The 11,256-nt window shown below is 55.4% G+C and overlaps 2 protein-coding genes across 2 annotated transcripts in view; both read left to right on the top strand.

Moving 5' to 3' along the window:
• The first annotated feature begins 356 nt into the window (after window positions 1-356).
• OSGIN1 (oxidative stress induced growth inhibitor 1) lies at window positions 357-10,883 on the top strand. The gene is made up of 6 exons (XM_010967709.3): window positions 357-510; window positions 4,483-4,587; window positions 5,795-5,931; window positions 6,687-6,878; window positions 7,121-7,212; window positions 9,568-10,883. Exons 2-6 carry the CDS (start codon window positions 4,521-4,523, stop codon window positions 10,514-10,516), a joined length of 1,437 nt encoding a protein of 478 aa, XP_010966011.1. The 5' UTR covers window positions 357-510; window positions 4,483-4,520; the 3' UTR covers window positions 10,517-10,883.
• Window positions 10,577-11,256, top strand: part of NECAB2 (N-terminal EF-hand calcium binding protein 2) — a 31,079-nt gene continuing 30,399 nt past the window's right edge. Inside the window, exon 1 of the mRNA XM_074370353.1 lies at window positions 10,577-10,716. Coding sequence (XP_074226454.1) covers window positions 10,677-10,716 — 40 coding nt within the window. The 5' untranslated portion in view covers window positions 10,577-10,676. The remainder of the gene's footprint in view (window positions 10,717-11,256) is intronic.

Raw genomic sequence — 11,256 nt, 5'->3', positions numbered from 1 at the left:
GGTAGAATAAGGGAACAGGGACTTTTTTCTTCCCTTAAAGGGGCCCCCTGGGCTGTATTTTAGGCAGTACTGTCTCCGCCTCCCTGAGGGGAAAGGCCAGGTTGGGTCATTCAGGGTCCCCTGGTTCCTCCCTTCACTGACTGAGCCCCAGGGGTGGGGGCCAGCCTGGCCACCCACAGGCCCTGCCCTGCAATGGACCAGCCCCAGGAAGGGGAGCCCTTTAAGGCCGTCCCCTGGGTTGGCAACGTGACTGCCCTCCCTCAAGTGTGCAAGTTCATTCATCCAGGGGCCCCTGCTGACTCACGCTTATGAAAGTGATTTTTCTGGCCCCGCCCACCACCCGCCTCCTCCCAGCCCGTGAAATACCCTCGCTTCCCTGCCTCTCACAGCCTCTTGGATCCCCACGGGGTAATGGGCATCTTGTTCCCTCGACCGGCACCGTGATCCCTGGTTCTCCTAGTGCCTGACCAGGCCAGGCTCACCAGTGCCCTTGACAACCCTTCCCATCAGGTGAGTGGCTGGGGCGAGGCGTGGGAGGTGGGAGACAGTGGCCCGTCCAGAGCAAGGTGACCTGCAGGGCCCTGGAGCCGACGTGGACCTCAGGTGGTCCTGTAGGCTGCCCATCCTGGCTCCAGGGAGTCGGCATGATCCCCCCTCCCATGCCCCCAGGTTCCTCCTCTACCCTGCCTGGCCCTGCCCATCTCCAGGTGCCTGGCACTGTCAGCCGACAGCTGCCCTGCCGCTGGCTCAGACTGCACCCCAGCCCACGTGATGCTGCTCTTGGCAGAAAAGAGAAGTGTGGCCCGCCCGGGCAGGCTGCCCGACGCCCTGAGGCCACTGGGTCCCACAGCCAGGCTGAGCGCTGCCCTCGGGACTCTGCCTCTCCTGCTCACTTGGGACAGAGCCACTGAGGCTGCTGAATTTGAAGGGTGGAGCCCCAGGGGGTCTGGGGAACCTCAGAGCTCTTGGGGCTCCAGACGCGGGCGGCTCTGGACGGAGGTGATGCCACGGGGTGGGCACTGCAGCTGACGGTTCACCTTGGTGGCTAGTGGCAGATGGTACTCAGGCTGACAGAGCACCTCCTCATCCTCCTCCTGCCACAGCCTCATGTCACTTTTTTGGTGGTACTGTTGTCATGCTGTTTTCCTCAGAGGGGACTCATCTCCCCCCACCCCGTCCCTCTCCACAGGAATCAAGGGGCAGGATTTGGGCTTGTGGGCGTAGTCTCCAACATTCCTGGGCGAGACACCTGCTCCCTCCTGATGCAGTTTCTCCCTCTGGGCAGCCGGAATAAGAAAACTCACGAGGCAGGTCATTAAGTGAGCAAGGAGCCACCAGAGATGCTCAGTTAAGGAGGCCATACATGTGTCCCAAGTCTTAGAGTAGTTTTGCATTTTAGTAATCCTAGGAGGACCAATGCTACAAACTCCAAAGAAATATCCCTTGAAGGTGCGACTCTTACCACGTCTTTAAAGCTAATGTTCTTTTGTGAATTGGAATGCATCTTTAACGTTAACTTCTCTCAGCCAACATTTGCCGTCTTCAACTGGATGGATGCCAACAAAAAGTTCACACTGAAAACAGACTGTTCCAATCCCACAAAACCAAAAAGCATGAAAGAAATAGGAAGTTAAACTTTCCAATGAAAGCTGGCTGTGTGTGTGCCTCCAAGGTTTTGAGACCTCTAAGTCTATATCGTTGCACAGGAAGTGACCTCTCAGGTCAGCCTCGGGGTGGTGACCTCATGCGTGTGGCATCCAGAGGTTTCTGGCAGTGAGACTTGGATTCCAAAAGCCCGGGTGGTAAATAGGAAGGCTGAAAAGGGGCAGTCAGTTTCCTCATCTGTAAACGCAGCTCCTGTAAGACTCTTCTTACTGGTTGAAGTGGGGATTCGAAGGGACAGGGAAGTGAAGGACGTGGCCGGGGGTGGGCATTCTGTAGGTGCTGGGGATAGGTTGGCCCTTCATTGTCGGGGGCTATGGGGTGTCTAGGTGGTCGTAGCCCTAGGGGACCAAACTCATTCCATTACCACTGGCTCTGCGAGCTTGGGGGCGTGGCCATGGCTCCCTGAGCCTCAGTTTTCTCGTCTGTACAGTGGGTTCCAGGAGGATTATAGGGGCGGATACACAGGAAGCCAGGATTTAGCCAGGATAGCACATGCGTCCTGTCATTGCTACTCCTGGGGACAGTGCAGATGAGGAGTGAGGGGCCCCGGGGCAGTTTGAAGGTACCCACAGCCGACTTCCCCAGGGCTACCAGGCACACCCAGCGACAGATAGCTAGTGGGAAACTGTCCCTCCCAGCTGGGAACAGCGGCCCTGGGCCTCCCTCCACAACACCAGCGCTGGACAGAGCAGTAAGGTGAGCAGAGGGGACTGCACTCAGCCTGGCCTTTGGCAGGAGCTGTCACACCCTGTCACGCCATGCTTGGGGGACTCAGAGAAGGCTCTGGAGCAGGGAGGCCTGGGCTCCAACCTGGCTCAGCCTGTCTGTGCAAGCTGGGGCAACCCACACAGGGCTAGGAGAAGCTCATTGGGCCTCCATTTCCCCATCTGTAATATGGGCATGATTGTGAGAGGACTTCTAACAACCCAATTAAATGCATATTAAATTACTGAATGTTTGTGAAGTGTTTAGAGTGTGCTTGGCACCGAGCTAACTCCACAGAGTATGGAAAGGTTCATCATTTGTTGTTGTTATCAGTGGCAGTGATGTCACCCCAGAGTCCTCTCCCCAGGCAGATAGCATGGGCTCCTGCAGGGAACCAGACATAGAGATGGCCACATGGTCCCCGTTGGGGGACACAGGGCTTACTGTGACAGGTGGGGGAGGCTGTCCCAGGCCAGGCCCCAGCTGAAGGGAGGAAGGCTGTTCTCAGGGGACCTGCAGGCAATGAGGAAGGCGTCCTTAATATGCCATCTCCCCCTATGTGACATCCTTTACTGTTTAAGCCTCCCCTTCCCCACTTGCCAGACATAGGAGGTGACATCGCCCACCTCTCAGGGTGGCTGAGAGGCCCAAACGCTATGGCTTAGGGACAAGGTCCTTGTAAACTGTGAAGTGCTGTGGGAAGGCCCGTTGTCGCTGTGAGAGGCCTGGCTGGGCGGCTGTCCCTCGTCCATCACTCGGGACCTGCCCAGCAGTGGACACTGGTGTTGCTGTCACTCTGCACCCATCAGAGGTCATGTTTTTTTCAGCTTGTTCAAGATTTTCAAAAAATGTTATTTAGTTGCCCAGTTTTCCAAATCAGAGAATTCACCTAAAAATACAGATTTCTGCCTTCTCTGGAAGAATTCTGAAGGCCAGCGATGGGCCCCATCCCTGGCTGCTCCCCACCCCACTCACTCTTTTACGGGCTACAAGCCCCGGGTCTCCCCAGGTCAAGCCAAGTGCCAGGCATGGTGCATTCAGGCAAAGCCTTGGCACCGTTAGCCCTGGGTGATGCTGAGCAACTTGCATGACTTCTCCAAGCCCCAGTTTACACATCTGTGAAGTGGGATAATAACACCAAGAGGACTCTCTGCATAGGGTTGGTGTGAAGAGGACATGAGAAAAAACATGTCAAGTACCCGGAACATGGAAAGTGTTCAGTGCCCACCCGTTCCTCACGAGCCCATGTGGATGTTGCCTTGGCCCTCAGGACGGCAGGGCTACCAGACAGTGGGTGATATCAGGGCCCAATTAGCCAGGACTTGGGGATGTGGAGAAGGTGGGTCTGGTCTCCTCTGGTACTTGCAGCCCTAGGAACCGAGTTTGGGTCCCTCTGAGTGATTTGGGTCTGTGGTCAGCAGGGGGCGCTGGTGCCCCAGAGACAAGCCGGTTTACAGGCATTTCTCAAACCAAGATGCTCGGGCTTCTACGGTTTCCCACATCCACCTGTTCTTTCCCAGCCCCTGGAGCAGGCAGTGAGCTCTGGTCTTTTCCCAGTGGCACATTTGTCCCAGGAAGGTGCTTCACATACCCTACAGCCCTATGGGGTAGAGGCAAATATTATTCCCATTTAACAGATGAGGAAACTGAGGCTCAGAGAGGTGAATGGGCCTCTGGTCACCAGCTCAGAAGTGCCTTCCAGGGCCAGGTGATGGTTCCAGAGTCCACCAGGCTACACCGAAGACCCGAGGGCTGGATTGTGCGGTGGGGGCTGTGGCCATCACAGAAGTAGGGGACATGGCTTGTCCCCAGCTGGGTGAAGGAGGCCTCATAAACGATGAGTAATAGGCTTCAAGTATTGTCACTGTCCCTGATGGGATGGGGAGAGTGGAGTGAGGCTCAGAGAAACAAGGGTGACCAGGCTGGGGGAGGGAGTCCTGCTTCACTGGGCCTGTTTAGAATGTAGCAGGTATGAGAGGGGCGTGTCATCCCGATATGACTCCAGGAAGACCTTGGACTTGATCCTATGGGCCACAGGAGGCCAGTAGAGCTGGGAAATAACTGTGTGACACCCAGGCTCACCAAGTGGCCCCTGTTCCCCTGTGCTACCAGGTTGGCTGCCAGCCTCCAGCCCTCGGCCAGCCACAGCTATGAGCACCTGGAGGAAGGACCACCTTGGAGCCAGCAGCTCAGAGCCCCTCCCTGTCGTCATCATCGGTGAGTGCCACCAGGGGCAGTGGGAGGGGCTGCACTGAGCCAGGCCAGGTTGGGCCTTCCTTTACAATTGTTCTCTTCAAATTGGCCTCAGAGCCTTCACTGTGTGCCCAGTGCTATGCTTAGCAATTTATAAAACATCACTCCACGTAATCCTTCCAACAACCCTCGAGGCCAGAGCAGGATGATCTGCGAAGTTTGCCCAGCGAGGGCAAGGGGACTGGCTTTAAGCCTGCACCATCTTGTGCTCGCTCTGTGCCTGGCACTGAACTGGGTGCTTGAGCACGAGAACGCAGCCATAGCACGTGATCCGTCCTAAGGTCTGCAAAAACGGAGAACAGATGGCCCCTCCCTCCAGGCAAGCAGCAGGTTGAACCACACAAAATGGCCATTTTTGTAAGTTAAAAACAGTTGAGCATCAGTGATTTCATACGGTTCATCCTAATAGTATTCTGCGTAGGGGTAAGGCTTAGAACAGCACAAGATAAGAGGGTGGAAAGAGAGATAAGAATAGAAGTGAAGTCACCAGGTTAATTGCCCAAGAAGTGCCACTGATAAGCAGTGGGATTTGTCCAGACTTGGGGGCAGGCAGGCCCACAGGTGGCTTAGTAGCCACCCCCGAGCTTCCCCCCACCCCCAGGATGTAGCCATCTTTGTTATAATATTTTATGCATCCGTCTGTCCAAGCGCACTGTCAGTTCTGGAGAACTGGTCTAGTTTTCAGTAATCTCAGCATCTCAGTCATGCTCTGGGTGACCACAGGCAAGTCACTTAACCTCTCTGTGCCCCAGCTCCCTCAAGGAGAAAGGGTAGCATGCGCCTGGCGACAATCATCAGGGAAGCCCAGTGAGATGAAGCTTCGGGGCTCCAGAGGGGCCTGGTACAGCAGCAGCGGCTGTCAGTTTCGTATTGTTTTGTTCTTATGAAAATCACGTGACAAAGCTTGACATGTGGGAAGTACTCGGTCAGTGTCAGCAGTTATCACCCCAACTTTATTGCTGTTAAAGTAGTCCAGGGCTCCAGCACCTGTCCATGACTTTATTACTGATTGTTGTCATGCCTGGCACGTGCTAAGGGCTTTATAAATGTTTTACTTTTAGCTTTACAAAGAGCAAATCAATAAATCAGACGGATCGAGACCAAAACCCTCGGTGATGGTGGTCTTTTGCACCCCAAAATGCTGCCCTCTGACCCTGCCCTCTCTCTCCAGGCAACGGTCCCTCAGGCATCTGCCTGTCCTATCTGCTCTCGGGCTACACCCCCTACATGAAGCCAGATGCCATCCACCCGCACCCACTGCTGCAGAGGAAGCTCACCGAGGCGCCAGGGGTCTCCATCATGGACCAGGTGGGCCAGAGCTCCGGGTAGGGGGACACGCCCACTGTGGGGTAATTTTCCCAGCCTTTTCAAGGCAAAAATCAAAAAATATACATTTGTGAGACCTAAGACCAAACTCAGCCACCTGGAGATAATTTTGGTTGTCACAACCCAAGCGGTGCTACCACAGGCTGAGAGGCTCGAGGCCAGGGATGCTGTTAAACATCCTACAAAGCACAGGACAGCCCCACCACAAAGAATTCTCCGGCTCAAATGCTGGTAGTGCCACAGCTAAGAGCCCTGCCCGAGATATTGCAAGTGCACTAGCCTCTGCCCAATAGGGCTCACCAGTCCGCCCTCCAGGCCCCTTGCCTTCCAGGAAGCCACTCAGTGTCCCCCACCCCCACTTCAGGCAGCATCAAGATTCCTAGTCCCCTCCCACCCTTGAGCTGGCAGTTGCGGAAGCAAGCCGGCATTTGCGGAAGCAAGCCGGCATTTGTCTGAGGGTATTTTTCAAAATGCCTTCTACAGGACACCAGTTCCTGGGTAAAAATGTAGGGGGAAATGTTCCTGCTCCAGTAAGTCTGAGAGACTCTGGGCTTGGCAAAATTAAACAGGTAAATGATAGCTGCAGGACTTATCAGAGCCTTTAATATGCCAATGTGCATTATCTTCCTCTGAGAGGTGGCATTCCACAAGCTTATCTGACACTCTGATCTTAGGGTGGGAATGTAGGGCCCTCCTCCAGGGGCCCCTCTGACTTGCGTCCCCCCACCCCACTCCAGGACCTGGATTACCTGTCTGAAGGCCTTGAAGGCCGGAGCCAAAGCCCTGTGGCACTGCTCTTTGATGCCCTCTTGCGCCCAGACACAGACTTGGGGGGAAACATGGAGTCTGTCCTCACCTGGAAGCACCAGAAGGAGCGAGCCATCCCCCACCTGGTCCTGGGACGGAAACTGCCTGGGGGCGCCTGGCATGTGAGTGGGGCCCCAGGGTGAGGGGACTTGGGCTGAGTCTACATGAAGTCTTGGGGAGAGTCCCTCCCTAACTGGGTTTAGGGCTCATCCATTTCCTGTCTTTCCCTATTCACCTCTCCCTCCTCCCCTCCCCACCCCCACCCAAGTCTCCCACCAACCCCAGCTAAGACCTCCCCTGCCCTCCAGCCCTGAGTGGGTTGGAAGCTAGTAGAGGCCTTGACTTTGGTCTCCTTTCCTCCCAGTCCATTGAAGGCTCCATGGTGACCCTGAGCCAAGGCCAGTGGATGGGGCTCCCGGACCTGCAGGTCAAGGACTGGATGTGCCGGAAGCGAAGGTAAGGTGACTGTGGGAAGCCCAGGGTGGGCAGGGAAGACCAAGACATTGAACCCAGGAACCAGAGCCAGAGGTATAGGGGCTTCCAGGCTCATCTAGCCTTGCCCTTCCTCTTACTGGGGGGGTGGTGCGGGGGGAGGGAACTAAGGATCTGACAGGGAATGGACATGCATAGGACCACACAGGGAGTGAGCAGCAGAGCTGGGTTCACCAGGGACTCCCTGTCCATTGCTCCTTCCCCCTGCCACATGACCTCGACTTGCCCTCCCTGGAGCATCCCAGGCTCTAAGGAGGGGGTGACAGTGGCCCCTGCTCCCCACACCCTGCCCCAGAGCCTCTGGCCTGGGCTCCCCAGTCCTCTGGCCTCCCTGCAGCCTCTCCCACTAATTTGAGCCTGGCCTAGAACAGTCTCTTTTTTCCTAGGTCAGCTAATTAGATGCACTTTTTTAAAAAATGTTTTTTGCCATAGAAACATAACCATACTATAGAAAAACTGAAAATTGAGAGAAGGAAGGAAACTGACCCCAACCTCACACTTCTACCCACCGCTCTTACATCTTGGGGGATTCTCTTCCCATCAGGTTTCCTGCTCCATAACGCACACTTCTGACCACCCCGGAGAAACAAATGAATGACTAAATAGACAAATTCCAGCCCCTGCTCCTCCTGGAGTGTGAGGCAGAAAGTTGCCCAGTGCTCAGGATGGACGATTGCCACCTGCGTGGTGTCTGCTCTTGTACATTTCCTCCACCCTCGGGGGCCGTGATGGGGGACCGTCCTCCACCCAGTAGGTGGTTGACCTCTCTGGCAATTCAGTTTCCATCTCTCCAGGGTTCACTGTCTGTCTCTTTGACACAAAGACTTTGTGTCCTGACAAATGTGGTAGGAAGACGTCCAGGCTTGTGGCGTGAGGTGTTAACCTCTCTCATAAATTTCACTTGTAGACGTACCCTTTCCTATCCTACTCTTAAAATGTAACATGATGTCATAAGGCTTCATGTGGTGATGACGCAAGGTTTGCACAAGCATCCTCTTACGTGGCCACATAATATTCCCAAGGGAGGGCGAGCATCTCCACTGAGTGATTCCTACCAGCTGGGTCTTGTGCTTAGATGTAGGAGCCCAAAGCCACTCTATTATTATACATAACCCTGGATGTAACATCCTATTAGGACAGTCCTTTAAAACAATTTTTTTACTCAAACAGAGGAGGGGAAATGACCAACCCACAGACATGAATTCCGGAGTCCAGGTTGTGTAGCAGACTAATGAGTTGGATTGGCTGGAGTGGCCTTAGGGGATGCAGTCTGAGATTATTCTACAATCGTGGGTCGTGTTGGCAGCGTGACACAGAGGATTCTGTTTAGGCGAAGTAATCCTTAACAGGATGTCCACAGGCCAGGGAAAGTACTCACCGAGGTAACACAGGTTGATACAGGGAGGAGTTGAGATAATGTCAAAGTCTGTGTGCCTCACCCACTGGCAGCACTGGCCCTAATCATTACCCCAGAAAGGGTGGCAATAATAGTAACAGTAATGATAACAGTAACAATAATAATAAATAGTCTCTGCTGTTACTGTGAGTGCTGGGGACTGTACTAAGTGCTTTACATGGTTATTCTTTAATCAACTTATTTACTGAAATACAAGTACATATTGGAAAGCACACAAGTCATATGCACACAGGAGGATGAAATTTCTTAAAGTGGATACACCTGCGTTTCAGCCACCCAGACTCAAAAAACAGATCCCCTGTCCCCAGAAGCCCCCTGGGACCCCACCCAGTCACCACCCCCGCCTCATCCCCAGAGGAAACCACTCTCTTGACCTCTAACTCCATAGATTAGTTCTGCCTGTCTCTGAACTTTATAAAAGTGGAATCCTCCCACAAATACGTAGGGTACTATTTAGTCCTTTGAAGGGATAGTGGTGGCTGGCCTCATTTCCCTTACGACCTGTCAGGTTCTAAACTCTTCCTTCGTATCATCCTCGCCTCTCAACAATGGCACAAAATTGGTGCTGTCACCACGGTCATCCTCATTTTTTAAACGAGGAGCGGAGGCAGAGGGTTCCAGGCACAAGGCTCACCAGTGGCAGAGCTAAGATCTGAATCCAGGCTGTCTGGCCCCAGAGGCCACATTCTGAACCCCACCCTAATGAGGCACCCTGAGTCAGCTCCATTTTATAGAAGAGGAAACTGAGGTTCTGAGAGGTTAAACCACTTGACCAAGTCCTGTGCCTGTGGGTGGGGCAGCCACTGTCCAGCTCCAGGGTCTGATTCCAGCCCGCCCACCCGATAACCACCCCACCCCGAATCTACTATCTGACTCTCACCCTCCCTCGTCCTTCCCCCCAGAGGTCTTCGCAACAGCCGGGCCACGGCCGGGGACATTGCTCACTACTACAGGGACTATGTGATCAAGAAGGGTCTGGGGCACAATTTCATGTCTGGTGCTGTGGTCACAGCCGTGGAGTGGGGTACACCTGAGCTCAGCAGCCCCGGGGCCCAGGACCCCAGCCCCGTCTTCCAGGTGAGTGGCTTCCTGACAGCCACGGACCGCAGCCAGCAGCCATTCTCCCTGTGCGCCCGCAACGTGGTCCTGGCCACCGGCACATCCGACAGCCCAGCCCAGCTGGGCATCCGTGGGGAGGGCCTACCCTTCGTCCACCATGATCTGTCGGCCTTGGAGGCAGCCACGCGGGCAGGCACAGTGACCCCGTCATCGGATCCCGTCGTCATCATTGGTGCGGGGCTGTCGGCGGCTGACGCCGTCCTCTATGCTCGCCACTACAACATCCCAGTGATCCATGCCTTCCGCCGACCCGTGGACGACCCCGGCCTGGTGTTCAACCAGCTGCCCAAGATGCTGTACCCTGAGTACCACAAGGTGCACCAGATGATGCGGGAGCAGTCCATCCTGTTGCCCAGCCCCTACGAAGGCTACCGCAGCCTCCCCGAGCACCAGCTTCTGCTCTTCAAGGAGGACCGCCAGGCTGTGTTCCAGGACCCCCAGGGCCACCAGAAGGTCTTTGAGGTTTCCCTAGTGCTGGTCCTTATTGGCTCCCACCCTGATCTGTCCTTCCTCCCGGGGGCAGGCGCTGACCTGGCCATGGACCCAGACCAGCCTCTGAGCGCCAAGAGGAACCCCATTGACGTGGACCCCTTTACCTACCAGAGCATCCACCAGGAGGGCTTGTATGCTTTGGGGCCGCTGGCCGGGGACAACTTTGTGCGGTTCGTGCAGGGCGGGGCTCTGGCTGTGGCCAGCTCCCTGCTGAGGAAGGAGGCCAGGAAGCCGCCCTAGCACCTGGCCTGGCATCCTCACATCCATACCCTAAAGAGAAGGGGAGATCACCACGGCCCTGCTGGATGCAGAGAGTGTCCCAAGATGCCCCAGTGATGGAAGGGGGCCTCTCCTGCCAGGAGACAGGAGCAAACACGTGCCCTTATAACGGGCCTCTCAGATGAAGAGTGGGAAACCCAGCTGCCCAGACTCAGACCAGGGTAGGAACAGTGACTGCAGACCGGGATAGGCCCAGACCTGTAATTGGGGGGTGAAAGCTGCCAGTGTGAGCTGGGATCACCAGGGCCAGCTGAGTGCCGAGCCAGGAGGACTTCAGTCCTCACTCTATCCAGAATCAGATCCCAAATAAAACCAGAGCCTGCCTCCACTCCTGTTTCTGATGATTCTGTGCTTGGAGAGGAGGTGGGGTGCCCAGGACTCTGCTCTGGGAGCCGGGGAGTGGAGGCAGGGGCTGAAGCACAGGGCCTTGTGGGAGAAGGACCTTGGACTAGGAGGGCTTAGGGGACAATGGATGGTGCCCCAAGTGGAGGGTCAGCTGAGTGGGAGCACAGGAGACAGCAGCTGTGTTAGAGAAGTGAGGGGAGGGTGGGTTTGTGGAATGGGTACTGGGGAGGCTTTCACAATCCCCCGAGCCCTCCAGTCTAGTGCCCACCCCCTCCCATTTTTCCTTCCTACCCCACTGCCTCCTTTCAGTCAGTCCTTCACGTTCCCCATACTTGCACCTGCCATCAGGCCTTCGC

The sequence above is a fragment of the Camelus bactrianus genome, chromosome 9 (assembly GCF_048773025.1).
Source record: "Camelus bactrianus isolate YW-2024 breed Bactrian camel chromosome 9, ASM4877302v1, whole genome shotgun sequence".
In the NCBI taxonomy this organism is placed as follows: domain Eukaryota; kingdom Metazoa; phylum Chordata; class Mammalia; order Artiodactyla; family Camelidae; genus Camelus; species Camelus bactrianus.
This window is presented reverse-complemented; position numbering and strand designations above follow the sequence as displayed.

Bases quoted from the DNA above. Each gene is read 5' to 3' on its own strand.
- OSGIN1 (XM_010967709.3), top strand. From the start codon at position 4,521: ATGAGCACCTGGAGGAAGGACCACCTTGGAGCCAGCAGCTCAGAGCCC. The intron at 4,588-5,794 runs GTGAGTGCCACC...CTCTCTCTCCAG, and splicing joins CCTCCCTGTCGTCATCATCG to GCAACGGTCCCTCAGGCATC. The intron at 6,879-7,120 runs GTGAGTGGGGCC...CTTTCCTCCCAG, and splicing joins TGCCTGGGGGCGCCTGGCAT to TCCATTGAAGGCTCCATGGT.